Source organism: Psittacula echo (assembly GCF_963264785.1).
Source record: "Psittacula echo genome assembly, chromosome: 3".
Lineage (NCBI taxonomy): Eukaryota > Metazoa > Chordata > Aves > Psittaciformes > Psittacidae > Psittacula > Psittacula echo.
The window spans coordinates 49,344,936-49,363,976 of NC_137736.1; the positions used below are offsets into that span (position 1 = coordinate 49,344,936).

At 40.5% G+C, this 19,041-nt stretch overlaps 1 protein-coding gene across 4 annotated transcripts; it reads right to left on the bottom strand.

Moving 5' to 3' along the window:
• Positions 1-67: 67 nt before the first annotated feature.
• Positions 68-12,649, bottom strand: RAB9A (RAB9A, member RAS oncogene family). Of its 4 annotated transcripts, XM_080612366.1 has the most exons (3): positions 12,452-12,649; positions 3,035-3,232; positions 68-2,888 (listed from the first exon to the last, which is right to left on the bottom strand). In XM_080612366.1, exon 3 carries the CDS (start codon positions 2,852-2,854, stop codon positions 2,249-2,251), a length of 606 nt encoding a protein of 201 aa, XP_080468492.1. In that variant the 5' UTR covers positions 2,855-2,888; positions 3,035-3,232; positions 12,452-12,649; the 3' UTR covers positions 68-2,248. The 4 variants fall into 4 exon arrangements, 3 of the variants coding, with proteins under 3 accessions (XP_080468492.1, XP_080468493.1, XP_080468491.1); XM_080612367.1 differs by lacking the exon at positions 3,035-3,232 and having other exon boundaries at positions 12,581-12,623; XM_080612365.1 differs by lacking the exon at positions 3,035-3,232 and having other exon boundaries at positions 69-2,888.
• Positions 12,650-19,041: the final 6,392 nt, after the last annotated feature.

A 19,041-nucleotide genomic window follows, 5' to 3' on the forward strand; every position in this document is an offset into this window, starting at 1 on the left:
CTCCTCCCACCTTTACTAGCCACTTTTGTGATTAGTGTACAGTTGTACAGCAGCTCCCAGGCACAAGTAATACACTTCTATTAAGTTTTATTTAATTTTATTAAACCTACTTCTCAGGCAGAGGTAGCTGTGATGTTACATGAAAAGAGGACAGATGTTGAAACACAGATGGACGCTTAGGCATAAGAAAGACTACAATGGTTAGCATCCTTAATTGTTTTCTTTTAGCAATCTCATTTTAGTCATGTCTGTAGTACTCTAGTCATGGCAACTTAATCTCCTGGTTTGTTTCAACCTTAACCTCTGCCAAAATGATCATTAAAGGAAGCTTTTAGTAGCAATGTAGGAGTTTTACAACAATTTCATATCACTAGCTTAGTAGTTCCCAATGCAAGCAATCTTTAAAGTTTTTTGCTCTTGGCTTAATCTTAAGAGGAATTTATTTTCTTCACAGATCTTTTCATTAATTCACTAGACATAGAAGTAGCAGCTCACCCTGTATTTAGCTGTTAGGTGACGAAAGCTTGTAACAGTTCTGTTGCTGTATATGCAGGACTGCAAGAATGAATGAGCCTTAGGAATGTACAAAAATGTAACGCTTTTAAGTGATTTTAAGCAGAGGCAGCAGATCTATGGAGTAAAGTGGTCCTGGAAAGGTTCAAGAAAGAATACAATACAGAAAAATGTATTAAGAGCCATAAGCAGGGTTTGTTTTGTAAGCTTTACTTCCATACAATTACACCTGATACAGACTGAAGAGATACATTAAGAGAAAACTTTTGCTGTTACTGTACTCTCAAGAAAGGCTTTTCTATCAGAACAAAAAAACCTTACTGTACGGAAAACAGAGTCTGTGTAGCTTAGCAAATAACATGGCCTGTTCCCATAGGCCACAGACTTCCTTTTGAAGTCCACGATGTGAGTATGTGCATGCTGGTTAGCAGTCAGATTACACATTTGAAGCAATAGTACACTATTGAGTTTGCTATTACAAGGACAGTGGGTACTCCAAGAGCCGACATTCACCAACAACTCATATTCTACCACTTAACTGCAATGGAGAACTTCAAATGCACCTTCTGTGGTGTCATCTGCATCACTGCAGAAAGACTGTCCATTAAACACAGAATTTGCTTCTGTTCATCACTGTATAATGAGTACAGTAATATAAAACACATCTTAAATGTGTCTGTATAAGTCCATATTCAAAAAATATCACTAGCTGTAGGTATTTACCTGTATTGGTGCTGAAAGCTGTCACAATATACCGTAAGTCAAAAGCTTCCTGAGTTTTCTACATATTGCCAATCCTTAGTTTCACAGTGCAGAGATTACTAGTAAACACATTCATAGCTCAGGTTAACAGGAACAGGAAGTTTGGAACTTTAAGGCTGTTTACAAAAAGTTTTCCTACAAACTCATCATAATGTGGATCTGTTCAAGTGCTATTAAAGCTAACTGAATAAAGTGTGTCTTCTTCATAACTAAAAATGATTATACTTCAGTTACTCTTGATTTTTCACCTTATTGATCAGAAACATGCTAGAGTGGGACTTAAGGCAAAGACATGTATTAACTTAAAAAAAAAATCATCAGTCTCTTGCATTAAGCTGCTGGGAAAATTAGGACAGCATTAGAATAGAAAACGAAAAGAAAATGGATATTAAATATGTAGGAAATTTATTTCCTACTTAAAAATCTATACAAATTATAGCAACATTAGGCAATTAGAGAAAACCCAAAGGTAATTTATATTAACTTACAATAAATGTATTAGAGATGAAGTACCACCCACAGCAAAAGGAATGTAGTGAGACTGAAGTTTAATATCTAGCATTGTTAAGAAATTTGACTTCTAGTGAAACAATAACGGAATGCTGATTTCATAAAAATATACACATATAAAAGTATCTTTGTGCATGAATTCCAGAACAGTTTCTCCAAAGTAGTGCTTCTAGAACTTTCAAGTTTTAATTATATTCAAAGTATTTATCACTTGAGTAAAGTTGGCAAATTACATTCTTATATTAATGTTTTTACTTGACACCTTCCTAAACAGAAGGTGTCACTAATTCAATAATGGGTCACTCATGAATGGAAATTTTTCTTTTGCTCCTCCAAGAAAGCAGCAGAATATTACAATTTTAGCATAGAGTGGAACCCGTTTGTTACTTTATCTACTACACCTTCCCAATCCTTCCATAGAGCAAGCTAGTCAAAAGTAATTTGGCCAAAAGAATTATTTAAGTCAGCAACAAGATGAACTGGGTTTCGGTCTCCGATGAAGGTTTACTGTATCCGTTTGAATAAAGTGATCTGATCTGTCTTCAGAGGCTAGAACTCTTCTAACGGCTTCTTCAAAGGCTGCTGCAACATTAGTAGCATCTTTCGCACTGGTTTCAAAATAGGGATGGTTGCCATTATTCCGGCACCAGTCTTGGGCTTCTTCTGTTGACACTTGCCTTTCATCGATATCAATTTTGTTACCCAGTATCACAAATGGAAAACTTTCAGGCTCCTTGACATCTGCATAATAAATGAATTCTTTCTTCCAGTTGCTTAAGTTTTGGAAACTCTGAGAGTCATCCACACTGAAGGTTAGAAGGCAACAGTCAGAACCTCTATAGAAAGGAGTCCGCAAACTCCTAAAACGTTCCTGACCTGCTGTGTCCCATATCTGCATTGTAACAAAATGTCCATCGACTTCCAACTCTTTATTTAAGAATTCCACACCTATTGTATGAAACAGCTGTGCGTCAAACTTGTTGGTGACGTATCGGTTCATAAGGGAACTCTTCCCAACTCCACCATCTCCTAGCAGTATTACTTTAAGGAGTGATGATTTTGCTGCCATTGTTACAGGAATATATTCTCCTGGTTTCCTAGACCTGTAAAGATTAAGAACACCATTAAAAAGGAAAGAGTTAAAAGAAAATTTTCCGCAGATGAATATCTAGAAAGTGTGAAAGTCCACCAACATTAAGTTTCATGTACAAAAGCAGGAGGACTATGCTATACAAGTGTAGATACTCACAGTAAAAACACCCACTCAAGAACACCACGTGTTTAAGAGGTGTCTCTTGCACAGACTGCAGTCTGCATGGCAGTCATGGGCAGTCCACTGCACCCATTACTGGTCTGTCATTTCAAACACCTTAAACTCCCAAACCCTTCTATGGGCACAAGGGGTACTGCATCACATTCAGCAAGTGCAACGATTCATTTATGTTCACTGAAAAAGATCCATAAAGAAAGCATGAAAGAAAATTTTATGAGCATGAGAGAAAATTTTATAATGCAGGTGCCTTAAACTAATCACTTAAAAATTACTTTGCTAATGAAATATGTCACTTAAACACACAAAAGTGAAGAGGAAGTTTTAGGAATAAAGCAGGATGCTATCTCTTGTTCAGGAATAACTGCAGCACTTCACCCAAAATTGCAACCAGACAAGGAATTTTAAATCAACTCCCAAGGAAGACAGTCACCTATAGAACAAATGCAAATGCTGTGATTTTATTTTAAAAGTCAGGTGACGAGGTACCTGTACATAAACATTCAGCATTTGACAGTTCAATCCTTGCAGAAGAGCCACAAGAAAAGGAATACTATTACAACTACTGCAGCAGCAAATTCACTATTGCTACTTTAAATGGTACTCATGTTGCCAAGCACTGAGGCCAAGACTACACTGACAATTTGTTAATTTAAAGTTATATTTATTACTGTCAAACTTCTTAAAAAAAAAAACAAAAACAAAAAACCAACCAAAATAACACCCACAAAAACAAACAAAAAACCAACCAAACAAACAAACCATTACCATTAAAAAAAATCCTTTAAGAATAAAGTAACTACCTCAGTAGTGTTTTGTACCAGCCCAAGCTTGGTCATTGTTACAGCAGTATCATCTAATAATGAAGTAAAAAGTGTAAAAAAGTGTTTTAATTGCTTGGGGGTACAGTTTCAGTTTTAAGAGCCCAAAGTTATGTTTCTGTATGAGAACTGCTGTTGCTGTACCTGCCCAGTACTGAAAGATCTCAAAGTAATTCAACCAGAACAGGCTTCTCTGAAAATAGCATCTATTTAAAATGGAAATGGGTCATAAGTTGCCTAGTCCATCCCCTTCTCTGAAAGAAGGAATGCAGTCTTGCTAGTTGTAATTAGCATTACTGGCATATACATCACCCACAGAGTATGGCTGTGGAATTAATACCTGATATAAGCTGGCATAAGAGTCATATGACGCTGTGCTGCTTTAGAATTAAGGCCGAGATAAGAAACAAGAAATTTCAAGAATTTTTTCATCTCTAGCTTTGCATCTTTGAATGTTTATTTGTTAGACACAACCTACAGTAAGACAGAAGAAATCCTTTATAGTCTGAGAAGAGCTGAAGCCTCAACACAAAGGCATTTCAAAATATAAGGAACAGTGACTGCTTCCATTGAAAATTTGTTCAAAGCAAGTAATCTTATTTATTCAGATTGTGCAATTAAAAACAATGTTTATAACTCCTTAATTTTGTACAGGCTTCTATTACAATGATGTTAAAACTGCTTAAGAGCTACAAGTGGATTGTTCATGTAGAGACAGGACAAGGAGCAGAGGGGTGGCTTTAAACTGAAAGGGCAGATTTAGATTAGATACAAGAAAGAAGTTATTTACTGTGAGGGTGGTGAAACACTGGAGCAGGTTTCCCAGAGAAGCTGTGGCTGCCCCATCCCTGGAAGTGTTCAGGGCCAAGGCCAGGTTGGACAGGGCTTTGAGCAACCTGGTTTGGGTTGCTCTATGGCAGGGGCAGTGGAACTAGATGAGCTTTAAGGTCCCTTCCAATCCAAACCATTCCACGATTCCTTCACAGAGCTATGGGATAATTGCTCAGGATACAAATACATGCATTTTTATATATGTAAAAACCTTTCTTAGAGTCACTGGACTACATGAACTACAAGTTCCAGGTTCATGCTGTTTAAAATGGCCCAGTGTCTTCATTTATCTCCCTAATTCCTACTATTGGTTAACAAGTAAGTTATCTGAGCTAAGCCGTTAGATAGGCACATATCCTTCATAAATAATGCATTCATGAGAACAGAGGGTACTGAGTGTCTTCCTATTCTTTCCACTTCAATGCAGGGAACAAGTTACAATTACTTTTTTTTTCTCTCCCATCCCAGTGAAATCATAAGTTCCCTAAAAGACATACTGTGAATAAATGACTGACTTAGTAGTTCTGACTGGTACTATGCACTTGTTTCTTTAGCTTCTACAGTTCGAAGAACTGCAGTTATTATCAAATTTTCCATGAAGTCACATTTTAAACAAAATAAAAGGAAAGTCTGTTAACAGTATCTAGTACTTCTATGCATCCAGAACCCAAGAATTTAATTTGCACAACTTCAACTACATGGGCCACTGCAGTGAGGTCTAGGAGACTGATGATCATAAAAAACACTTTTACCGAGCAGACAATTACAGACCAGCCACAAACCATTAAGTGTCTCTTCAACGAGACCCAAAATGGTCCTTCTATGCAGAGACTATAAAAACAGTCTTCCCAGGACTGATAAGCAAGTATCTCAATGTGATGCTACAGGCAACGCCAGTTTTCAGGACATTCAGCGGAAGCTGAATAAAACAGTACTGAAAACAGTAGCAGCTGTCATGCATAGCTGGCAGCTTATGTTTTTATGAAGGTTTTAATAAAAAAATAAATAGAACATACATTCAGTCATTTAAATGCATACTTTTAAGTATGTTTAGAGGCATTAAGAAGCATTTTTGTTTGGAAGCAGCAAAGACTTTATAGGATTTTTGACTATATAAGGGACTTCTATGCAGCCCCACTGAATATGTGATTTAGATTATCTGACAAACCAGAGCAATAGTTGTCAGCACAGTAGGCTGCTGCATTTCATCTACTACACATCTTTAAATAAGTTTTTTTAAAGGAATTTATCATTTTTAAAATAAAATAATGATAAAATCCTTAAGACACTGGGAGAAGTAATCTTATTTCCCCTATTATATACTTTGAACTTATCTCTATAATATGCTTTTCGTTAATACTCTTGAAGGAGCAGTCAACATCTGATACTGTGTTTCTGAAGATTTATTGACATAATTGTTCCATTTAAATCATCATTCAATAGCCAAAAACAAAACAAAAACTTCATTCCTAATGTGCATGTGATTGTTTTAATCATCAGGAACTGCAAGACACCACAAAATTTTACAGTTCTGCTGTCCTCAACATAAAAAGGACATGGAACTGTTGGAACAAGTCCAGAGGAGGGCCACAAGGACAATCAAGGGGTTGGAGCACCTCCCATATGAAGACAGGCTGAGAAAACTGGGGCTGTTCAGCCTGGAGAAGAGAAGGCTGCGTGGAGACCTCAGAGCAGCCTTCCAGGATCTGAAGGAGGCCTAACCAGGATGCTGGGGAGGGACTCTTCATCAGGGACTGTAGTGATAGGACAAGGGGTAATGGGTTAAAACTTAAACAGGGGAAGTTTAGATTGGATATAAGGAGGAAGTTTTTTACTGTAAGGGTGGTGAGGCACTGGAATGGGTTGCCCAGGGAAGTTGTGAATGTTCCATCCCTGGCGGTGTTCAAGGCCAGGTTGGACAGAGCCTTGGGTGACATGGTTTAGTGTGAGGTGTCCCTGCCCATGGCAGGGGGGTTGGAACTAGATGACCTTAAGGTCCTTTCCAACTCTAACTATTCTACGATTCTATGATTCTAATTACAGGAAACAATTTGTTCCAGTTATTTCTTACTGTGCTGCACAATTAGTTTCATGTAAAAGTAGTCTCAACCTAGTACACAGAGAAGTCTGTAAAGAGAAGATTTTCCCCTCGTGTTCCTTTATCATTTCAATATTCAAAGAAAGAGCAAATAAACAAAAAGCAGCCTCATTCTGGTCCATTTTGATAACCATTTCTGAATTGCCTCCACTGACTTACTGGGACTCAAGCTCTTAGACCTCCAATTATTATTAATTATTCCAGTTAAAAGCAGGGAATTGTTTCTACTAAATACCATTTTTAATACAATCATATACCATAATACAAAACGTAATTGAACTGTTGTCTCCCAGAATCTCCCTTTTAAGCAGTGAACTGAATTACATGTCTGAAACATTTCCATTAGCAGTTCAAACGTTTGCTGGCAAGACTAACACCAGCATGCTAAGCAACTTCAAAAAAGTCACTGCATTCCAAACTCTTTGATTCCCAGCTCTGCAAAGCTTACAGAAACAATCCAACTTGTCCAATCCAACTATCTAGGTTTTCTTAATTCCAAGACTGTCAACCTCATAGGTGCCTTTTTAGAGTGCAATTACCCCTCTTTTAACATTATGTACTGGGCAGCACTCAAAGAAAAGCAAGATTCTTGGTCTAAAAAATCCACAGCAGCAACACATAAACTTAATCTAGGAATTTGTCTTTTTTTATAAAAATAATTTAATAGATTAAGGAGGACCTGCTTATACAAGAGTACTGAAGGCTGAAGAACTCCAGTTTTGTTTGTGGAAAAATAGTGTTAACCAACACATAATTGCATTCTATCTATGATGTCAGCAAGCCACAACTCCACTTAAACTATTAAGCAAACCAAGTTAATTGGAAATAGTTACACTTATCTCACCCCTACCTCCTCTTTTTTTAATAAAAGACACCAAAACCTGGATCCGTTGCAACAGCACCACTGAATTCTCTCAGTATTCTTGAGAAAAATGATGTAAGGGATACTTCAAAATTCCAGACTATTGTTTCTTCACTGGTACCTACTTTCAAACTTAGAAATAGGCAAGAAAATTTATTTTAGTCACCATTTTCAGCCTGTGGTCACCCATGAACCACCTACAGTATAAAAATCAAGACTAAACACAAAGGTTTTCTTGAAGATATGCAGTAAGCTGTCTTTAACTGAAGTTGTTAAAGAGCACTCATTTGACTTGGGGAAGGAAAAACAGTTATAAAAAAAAAAAAAAAAAGAATCTCAGGTAAGACAGACCAAGTTTGTTCCAACTAATCAAGTTTATTTACAACCTAATATGCCTTCATCCAAGACTTCTTAAAAAGAGGAGCCATCTTTGACTTAAGAAAAACACACTCTCAAAGTCAACGACAAGCAGAATTAGCAGTTCCATAACTAGCATAACAATAACACTGACCATGTTTCATAACCTCCTATTCTCAAATGTACACAAATATGATACATCAATTTCAGCTTGGAAGCCTATTCACAATCTTCTTTGCTAAACCATCTTCTTTTGCTAAACCACAGGTATCAGATATTAATAGTTTTGAAAGGCACACGAACACTCCAAGTATTCTGTCTGACAAAAACACTTGCCCTTCAATAACAATATAAATTTACTCTGTCATTAGTAATTCTTTTTCTTCACACTAACAAAACATTTGACAACAATTACCAGGCCAGCTTGGGAGAAAAAATTTTCCCATGGTTTGTTAGCTGCAGGGGCTCATCAAAAACATGATATAAATTGCTTCTCTGCAAAATGTCTGAAAAAAAGTCCCAAGAACTATCAGAGTGCAGCAGAAGGGGCAGAATACAGAACTACATAAAGCAGTTTTCAACACTACACTTACTGTTTGAGGAGCATTTACATCTCTCAGCCCTCAGTCACTAGAGTAGTTACACTGCTCATCCAATAGCACAAGAACTTTTTTTTTAGTGTTATGAGGCCACAAGCTTGTCTGACCTTAGAAGGTTTTTGCTCTCAATTCAAAGGGAAACACACAGATATGAAGTCAAGATGCTCCACACTTTGTAATATTTAATGCATTACAAACTCAGACATTGGTCAGCCTCCAAACTGACCTTTGCCTCCACAGGGTACTGACATAAGAGCCGTAGTTCTGGAACAGCCCTTTACTGATGGCCACTTTTCAGCTGCCTACTTCTTCAGAAGCCTGGAAGCCCTTCAATCATACAGCTCGACCTACTGAGATCCTAATCATCTCGCAAGCCTGCCTTCCTTTATATACGATTTCACTATTGCACTGTAAAGATAGTTTGTGGTTTCTGTTGGATAGGTCTTCAATAATTTGATGACAGGTTATCTGAAAATAACCTGACTCTAGTTGTAAGCAGCCTCAACACACTTCATCTAACACCAGAACATCATGAGAGTTGCCCGTGCTGGGCTGGATGTTAAAAGGCAGGGGTCTCCTCTACACATCATGCAACCAATGCTACATGGAGTAAATGGGCTGCACTAATTACACAACGAGCTCGAATAGGAAATCCCAGTCGTCCAGGCATTCTAGAAGTCATCATGGACTTGCCAGAGGGCAGAGATTTTTGAATGTCACCAGAGGAGGAAGTGATGAGTGCTAAAGAGGCCCCACGTTGCGCGCCAAAAAGAACTGTCGTGGTTTAAGTCAGTCGGCAAGTCAGCCACACAGTTTCTACTCCCCCCACCCCCCGAGGGATGGGGAGGAGAATCGAAAGAATGTAACTCCCACGGGTTGAGATAAAAACAGTCCAGTAACTAAGGTATAACACAAATCACTACTGCTGCCACCAATAATAATAATGATAAGAGAAATAACAAGGGAAGAGAATACGATACCGCCCGCTGAAAACAAGCCCGACAGAGAAGAGAGCGTGCCCTTCCGGGAAACTCCCAGTTGCATCCCCGTGCATGACGTGCTGTGGTATGGAATACCTCTTTGGCTAGTTTGGGTCAGGTGTCCTGTCCCTGCTTCCTCCCAGCTTCAACTCCTCCCTGGCAGAGCATGAGACTCACAAAGTCCTTGGTCAGGGTAAACATTCTGACCAGCAACTGAAAACATCGGCTTTATCAGTATTATTCCCAGGCCAGAAGTCAAAACCACAGCGCTGCACCAGCTACTAAGAAGGAGAAAAACTGACTGCTGCTGCTGAACCCAGGACACATAGTAATTTGTAGTATGAACACAAGCCAAACTGAACTGACATGCAGCTGTTGCCACTCATTTGTATACCAAAAAGTTTTATTTCGGGGTTTCTTTATAAGGTTATTTTTAACTCCTATGTAGTTCAGGATTCTAGTTCAAACAGTTGCCTGGCACGACTCAAGACTATGAAAGCAGCAGCCAAAGGAAGGAATCCTTAAGTCCACATAACTCCTGGATCATGAAATCATCCCAATACCTACTGCCAGAATCATTTTGGTTGTTTTAACAAGCCACAAACTCAATAAGCAAATCCTGTCAGGAGAAATACCTAAATCTGTATCTCTCCTAGTTTAGTCTTGCAGGCACCTGGTCTTCTTTTTCCATGTTGTTCCCCACATTCAAATAGAATAATCCTGATTAAATCAGAGTTGACATTGCTCAGCAGCTCACAGTTGAGCATCTCCCAACTTAAATAGTCCATTACTTTCAGCCAACTTCAAATCGCTCTTAGGTGCTGCTGCTCTCGGTGTAACATTTCTAACAATTAATGAGTTAACTGACACCTTGCAACCTACTTATCTGTTACCATTTCTACTCTTTCAATAACATATCAAGCAATTATTTCTGCTCATACATGCTCATCTTTCTCTCTTGCATTAATTTCTCTTTCCCTCCAGGGGAACCTGAGCAATACCAGCCTCTTGGTCAAGCTACATTGTACAGTCATATTTTTTTCAATGTAACTATGTGACCAAAGACCATCCTTTAGGGATTAAGTGGGCTACACTGTACCAGGCCAATATACTGTCTACTCCATAGAGAATGGAAACAAAAACAAGACATTAAGGAGAAAGTACAGCATTAAAAAACGCTGATTAATTCTTACAAGCTTTTTTTTTTTTTTCCCCCCTGGGAAATTTTTATTCATTGTGAAACATTTATGTAAAGTTCCGATCCTAAGCAGCTGAAAGATCTGCTTCTCATAATTTATTACTACATTACACAAAATAAAATACAACTTGAAATCTAAATACCTTGTGTGACCTTCTGCAAATATTTTTTTCCCCCCACATATTTTCAATTTAAAGAAACTGATCGCTTGTTTGAGCACTCAAAACAGGGACTGCTAGGGGATTTTTCTTACTACACACTCCCTATTTTTAGCTGAACAGAAAAGACTTTACTAAAAGTTAAGACAACAAACAGAGCTCCAATCACCCTGAAAGACAGCAGAGAAAAATAACAGTTCATTATTAGCTTCATGTTTAACCTGAAACACAGATGTAGCGTACCATCCTTTGGTTAGGTTTCTCTAGAAACAAAAGTGCAAGTTAAAAAAGTCTCGATTTATTTTGGGTACATCTGAGAAACAACTCTTGCTCCAGTCTGCCACTGCAGCTTGTTACCTCTATAAGCTACTAAAAAGTCTCAGGAATATTCCCTGCAAGAGACAGTCACACACTACCACCTTTACTCTAAGAAAAAGCAAGCACCAACAACTTCAGTGTTGTACAACACTTTAAAGGCAAATGGAAACCACATGCTTATTTAGTAAAGCTGTAAATTATTGTGGACAAGAAGGAAAACAACATGCAGGGCAGCAGACTGCATGACAGCTATTTGCAGACAAATATTTTAATTCCAAAACAAAATTTAGCCAAGGAGTTCCCTACTTGGCTATCCAACTTAGTAAAATTAAGTGCTCTCCATGTATCTAATTACATGTAGCCTTGCTAGGAGAGCCACTAGTATAGGATTTTAAAACTAGCTCTCTTACAGTATTCTGTTATCCAGTTATTTTGCACAAGTTATGTTTAGCATGGAATAAATACACACTGAAAAATGCTCATTACCCACTCAAACCTAAGCGATTCAACTACCTCATCCTAACCCTTTTGGTCCTTCAGCCATCCCCACATAATCTTTGCAAAGCCACCTGCCAGGATTAGAACAGCAACCGGTCGTTGCAGAGGAGAGCTGAATTGAGTCACTGGTTCGAAAAAGAACTAAAAACTCATTGCTCAGGGTCCCCTTGGAAAAACAAAGTCCTTCTTCAGCACACAGCAAGAAGGGGCGGTAAAGGCATCGGCTGGTTTTTTTTTTTTCAGTTCGGAAGGTGCTGAGGAGACAGATACTAAACCAAAATTCATCCTCGCAGATCAAATCTTTACGTGCGCTGGGGAAGCGCGGCGGAGCCGGACACTGACAGCGCGCCGCTGAAAATGGCCCGGCAGGAGCCGCCTCCCCGCGGAGCTCCCGCCTGTCCTGGAGTCACGGGATCCCCAATCACGCCACGCTCCCCCGCTGCCCGCACCGGCGGGGCCTTCTCCCACAGCTGCCCCGGCCAGGGCCGCTCCGCAGAGGGGTGACTGGGAGATGACGGACGGCCGGGGCTCCCCTCCTGCTCCCCGGAGGCTGTAGCCGGCGGGGCTAGGGGAGCGGAGGAGGAAGCGCTGGGAGTCAGGAAATAAGGAAACTCCGGTGAGCTCCGGACCGATGCCCCCCCCCGCCACCTCAGAAGTGGGAGCTCGACCCCCTCACCTCACAGCGGCGGACGAGGGGAAAGCCCCCGGCGCGGGTCACCTCTCCCGAGACACCAGCCCCAGAACCAGCGGCTACTGCCTGCCCGCCGAGGAGAAGGGGTGAGACGTAGACCAGAGAGACCAATACCTGCCGACAAGAAAAACACTACCGCCAAGCCAAACCCAGCCACCGCCACCGGGCGCTGCTGAAGGAAGAAACAACATGGCGGAGAGGGCAGGGGGCGGGAGGGGTGGGATCACGTGAGCACTTGGCCCCGCCTCCCGGCGGAGCTGCTGCTGCTTCGGAGGGTCCGGTCTGATGCGGGGCTGCGGGTAAGGCCAGTCTTGGGCCCTGTGGGGCCGGTAACGAGAGCAGTGCGCCCCAGCACCGGCTGTCGATGGAAGGGCTGTGAGTACCTCTCACTGCCCGCCAGCCTGTAACGTCTGGCTTTACATTAGGAGAAGGCAGGTTTAGATATAAGGAAGTTCTTCACTATGAGGGTGGTGAGGCACTGGCACACGAAGCTGTGGAAGCCCCATCGCTGGCAATGTTCAAGGCCAGGCTGGACGGGGCTTTAAGCAACCTGGTCTAGTGGAAGGTGTCCCTGCCCGTGGCAGGGGGTTGGAACTAGGTGAGCTTTAGGTCCTTCCAACCCAAACCATTCTGTGATTCTATGATTTAAAAAAAGCAGCGCTGTTCCACTGCAAAGGACAATACTTGTATTTGTAATAATGCTCTGAATTACTCCACTTTAAAATGCCTTTTCATAGCTGTTTACATGTCAGAGTTATTTATTAAAGGCAGTAGTCTCACTGTGCTCCACATCGCATGCTCCACATTACATGGTCCCCATGTAAACAAACTCCTGATTGTAAGGCAGCTTCACTTTAAGGAAGAGACATTTAAAAATATACACATGCCACTGAAGAAACTAACCAAAGCCCAAAGTGCACTATTTAGAAAGAGTAGTCAGACACTGCATTTTTTTTTTTCCTGTAGGAATTCAGGATAATGTCGACTGTTAAAACAAGATCACAGGAAAAAAGGTCTGAAGCAGCTGGTATAGAGACTTTCTTGTGCTTTTACAAACCATCATAAGGACAGGGCAAAATGTAATTAAAATGAAAAGAGCATAAATTGTTTATGTGTATTTAGAGAGGTTCCCACATCATCAAGAGGGATAGGCAATAACAGGTGCCCGGAAAGAGCACTGGAAATACACCCATGTGCTCTAGCAGCCATCACATGCCTCTGATCATAAGGGAGATGCAATCAGACTGGAATTGCCACTTGCAGAGTCATCTTGTTTTGGATCAGATTTACAACACGTCCCAACAAAAGGAAAACAAGATCTCAGTATCATCAAAAGGAAATGCCTCCTACTGACAGGAGGAGTATTAAAAGGCAGGCCAGGCTAAAGGTACGTCTGATGAGACTAGTCCCATTCTTACTTAATAAAGCTGGACTTTGAAATTTTTGAACGCTTTTTTCCTGGGATCTGCTTTCATACAATGCTAAAGTAAAATACAAGTAAGTGCTGGAGGGGCAGAAAAATTCAGTTATTGCATTATTTTGTGATTTAAAATGATAAAAAAAAAACAACCACCACACACAAAAACCCCACCTATCCCCCCCCCCCCCCCCCCCCAAAGAAAAACCACAAACATAAAGACAACCTGCATTTAGAAGTGGAGGAGATAATTACTGTATTGCACTTGATATCTTGCGGGATGAAGCTACCGTATTTCTTGAGACAACACTGGTTCTCAGACATTTGGATGCACTTAAGGGAGATAAATCATAGAATCATAGAATAGTTTGGGTTGGAAGGGATCTTTATGGGTCATGCAGTCAAATACCCCTACAATGAGCAGAGACACCTTCAATTAGATCAGGTTGCTCAAAGCTCTGTCCAGCCTGACCTTGAATGTTTCCAGGGATGGGGCAGACACCTATCAAAACAGGCCCTGCTAAAAAGTTTGTCCCTATCTTTCCTATAAGACTCCTTTAGGTACTGGAAGGCTGCTCTAATGTCTCCCTGGAGCCTTCTCTTCTTCAGGCTAAACAACTCCATCTCTCAGCCTGTCTCCATAGGGATAAGGTGCTCCAACCCTCTCATCATCTTCATGGCCGTCCTCTGGACTTGCTCCAATACTTCCATGTCCTTTTTATGTTGAGGACACCAGAACTGTACACAATACTCAAAGTGGAGTCCCACGAGAGCAGAGTAGAGGGGCAGGATCACCTCCTTCGACCTGCTGGTCAAGCTCCTTTTGATGCAGCCCAGGATACGGTTGGCTTTCTGGACTGCAAGTATACACTGCCAGCTCATGTCCAGCTTTTCATCCACCAGTATCCCCAAGTCTTTCTCTGCAGGGCTGCTCTGAATCACTTCATCCACCAGCCTGCAGTAATACTGGGGGTTGCCTCAGTGCAGGTGCAGGACCTTGCACTTGGCCTTGTTGAACACCATGAGGTTCACATGGGCTCACTTTTCAAGCTTGTCCAGGTCTCTCATATTCTTAAGAATCTAGTTAGAAACAAAATTCTTAAACTTTTGATATAAGATGTATTTTTATTTCTTTTATATGGGAACATAAAAGAGAATAGAAAAGGACCATAATGTAACCATGGCCTATTATGCTTATGATGTTATACGCATAACTGAGTATTAATAGATTTAGTCCTGCAGTTAAAACACATGCATGTGGGCCTGAGGATCAGGAACTAAAGGTCCTTTTCCCTTGTGCCCACCCTGTTACTATTACTCATGTCTGTAACAAAGCCAGTAGTTGCCGTAGAACAACCAAAAACTCTAGAACAAATAATGCCGTCGATGAAGCTGGTCACATGAAGTAAACCTGCCTGCTCTTAGGTACAGACAGAAGATGTGGTTTGAAACATGTACACCAAAATCACTGCAATTTTAAATTCCGCAGCCAGTGTAAGGTCCTGACAGTGGGCCCACCAACCCTTACTGCTCCCTCATGTGCACATTCATCTGAAAGCATACTCTGCACCTTAAGGATTTTATTCACAGAGCTGTATTCAGGAAGAGGTCTTTATGTCACATGCTAGCAAACAGCACAAACAGCATCCCAATAACAAATAAAGGGCAATTTTTTGTGTGTGTGTATGAGAAAGTTCTGTATCAGCAAAGCTCTCATATTATAGAGCTTGTCAATAATGCTTTTTACCATCTGTAGTTGGCAAGGAGACTTTGTTCCATCCTGGCAAATGACACGGCCTCAGTAAAACATGACTTTGTCACCTCCTGGCTGAATTACAGCAGTACAAAATAGGGGGATATGAAGTCATTTGCCTTTATGCCTCTGTTAATACCAGAATGCAGCAAGCCAGACCCTAAGCAATCCAAGAAATAATCAAAGTGCTCTTGTTTCTTTCCTTATCTTCCAGGCACTCAGTGAACTGGGCCATTACACCCTGAAGATTCCCTGAAGGACTGTAATTCAACATACTTGCTCTTTAACCACAACCAGTTACCAGGTAACTTTTCTTTCTGCAAGAAAAAGCTGTTCTTTTTTTGTTTAAAGAGCTGCATTTCTTGTCTTTGGTAACAGATGTACATAGCACAGCAGACTGAAAGGAACACACTTTAAATAAACAATAAACAGCACAAATTTTCTTTGGGTCAGGAAAGGAAAAAAGAGTTATAAACAACAAATGGCAGCCGAGTACCTCCCTGAAAAGTGCTATAGTGAGAGAGTTAAGAGTGAGATACAAAAGGCTAATTAGAATAGAATAGAATAGAATAGAATAGAATAGAATGGAATAGAATAGAATGGAATGGAATGGAATTGATCTGGCAGTGGATCCCCAGGAACCATGAGTTTTGTCACTGATGTTAAAGGAGCAACACTGATTCTAATTAGCAGAGCTCTTCTTAATAATATACTTGTTTTTACATTAAAAGCTGTGTGAAATTAGTTGTTAATTTAGCTCTCATATTTTTAAGACATGTATTGCAAGTCCTGCAGCCCCAGGCTGCTTGAGCTCTGAGTGCAATCTACGTTTAAGAACTTCTTGCTACTATTAAATCATAGGATTCAAGAAGCAGCTGAATTTGTAGTCTCTCTGGAAAACCTAGTGAAAACACATACAGACTTCAGACTTATCCGGCTAATTTTTGGTTACTTTTATTTAGCCTGATTTGTTCTGTGTCTGTTTGGATCACCTCTAATATCGTGCTTCTTTGTGGAGTAGCAATATGGATATGCTAAACATCATACCAAAACTAATTGTCTCTGCTTAAAAAAGTTAAGAGATCTCTTTCACATCTGGACAAACTGGAAAAAAAAAGAAAAGACAATTTTAACAACATATAAGAATCTCACTTTTCAAAGCTTTCCTTTTTATTCTTGTTTCTAGATTCCAATACTCCCTGAACTACCATAATCTAGACCCTCCTGCTGGCATATACACTGTGTAGGTCCAAGTTCACTCTTTAGAGCCATTTTGAGCCAAAGCACACAATCTTATCCAGTCAAACATTTTAAGCCTGCGCAGTTACACAGTCTGGGTAGGGACAATATAACCTATTAACAAACTGCAGCCTGGGGCAGTACTTTGCTTAGTGAAATTATGACCACACCTCTTTAAATAAGAGCAATGATTTACTTGAATGACCATCTCATATTTGACACTTCATGTCTGTAGAATATTCTCATATATAGTGTCACACAATGCTACACATGACATCTGTTTTCTATTAAACCTTTCAAGTAACAAGCATTGAATACAAACACAGAAAAATGGCCAAAGCAGCAATGAACTATCTTAGGTGAAAATAACCCAAGAAGGGCATACAATAAATTCATGATTTTGTATACAGTTTCACTGTTACATGTAGAGTTGCTGGCAGCATGTTTACCAGTATGAACTAGGCATAAAGTGAAACCAAACCTGGATGAGCTTTTTCACCAGTTCTGGAACAACAAAGCTCCATTTCCTAAAGAGTTGTGTTCTCAGCACACTTAAAACAGGTCCTGTTCAGTTTCCCTGCCTCCCAACACTTTTTGTTCTTTCCTGCCAGTATTCCCAGATCTCCTCCTTGTCCCAAACTACTATTCGGGCAAGCAGTAGTGTATTTTGTGTCTGGCTTTCAGGTAATAACTAACAACCTAGCAACTATGTGTGTGTTTAACCAGCAGCCATCAGCTTAGGTGAGGTAACTCCTGAATAAAAGGTAAGGGCTCCATCTCTGTAAACGGGAACAGAAATACTGGATTTCACAAGATTTACAGATATATTCTCATCTTTTAATGTACAGATTTAACTAGATTTGTTGCAAAGCCAGCTCTCGGGTTCAACCGTTATTGGGAAAGAAGGCAACAGAGGAATGCCTGCTCACAATGTATTACCACGTAAAACTACTTTAAAATGCTGAGGGCTTGCCCTAGGGCTTGCCCTAAGACTTGCCCGAAGACTTCTGACTGCTCTTGGTTTGAAATGGACAGAAGAAAATTCAGGGACAGTTGTGAAAGTGGCATGATTACAATCCATTATTTGTCAATTTGTATTTACTGGCAGTTGTTTCTATACCATATAAGCTGCAACTGCAGTTGTTAGTAACTGGATCTTATTATTTCTGTATCTTAGAAGAAGAGCCAAATGACCCTGGTGCTCCTGCAGGCAGGACTCACTTAGATCACAGTAAGGCAGGCTTGCGTAGTGATTTGAAAAAGTTTTAAGGTATCAGCTCTTCACGTTTTCTCAGCTGTTCAGTAAATGTGGATCTGTAGAAAACCCCAGTCCTGTTGGGACATATGGCTTAGCACTATACATTTATTGATGGGCAGTTCAAAAGAAAATGAGGTTACACCAGTACCCCAGAGGAGAAGTACTTGGGAGTACTGGTGGATAAAAGATTGGATATAACCCAGCAGTGTGCACTCGCAGCCCAGAATGCCAGTTGTATCTTGGGCTGCATCAAAAGGTGTGTGGCCAGCAGACTGAGGGAGGTGATTTTCCTTCTCTACTCTGCACTGGTGAGACCCCACCTGGAGTACTGCATTCAGCTCTGGGGTCCTCAGCACAGGAAAGACATGGACCTGTTGGAGAGGGTCCAGAGGAGACCCACAGAAATGATCAGAGGGCTGGGGCACCTCTCCTATGAAGAAAGGTGGAGAGAGTTGGGGTTGTTCAACCTGGAGAAAAAAATGCAAGGCAGATCTTATTGCGGCATTTCAGTTCTTAAAAGGGGCATATAAGAAAGATGGGGGGTAATGGTTTTAAACTAAAAGAGGTGAGATTCAGGCTGGATGCAAGGAAGAAATTTTTTACAACTAGCGTGGTAAAATACTGGCACAGGTTGCTCGGAGCAGTGTAGATGCATCCTCCCCAGAGACATTCAAGGCCAGGCTGGATGTGGCTCTGGGCAACCTGATCAAGTGGAAGAGGGGGTTGGACTAGATAACCTTTGAAGGTCCCTTCCAAACTAAACTATTCTATGGTTACAACATTACATCACAAATGTAGTCAATATAATGGTTACAAATTTTACCGTTGAAATATAATTTTCTGTTAAAACCACTGTCCATGACTTGTAACATTTCACTTTGCCAAGACAAAACTTGGATGGGCTGTAC

Coding starts and splice junctions, on each gene's coding strand:
- RAB9A (XM_080612366.1), bottom strand. CDS start 2,854: ATGGCAGCAAAATCATCACTCCTTAAAGTAATACTGCTAGGAGATGGT.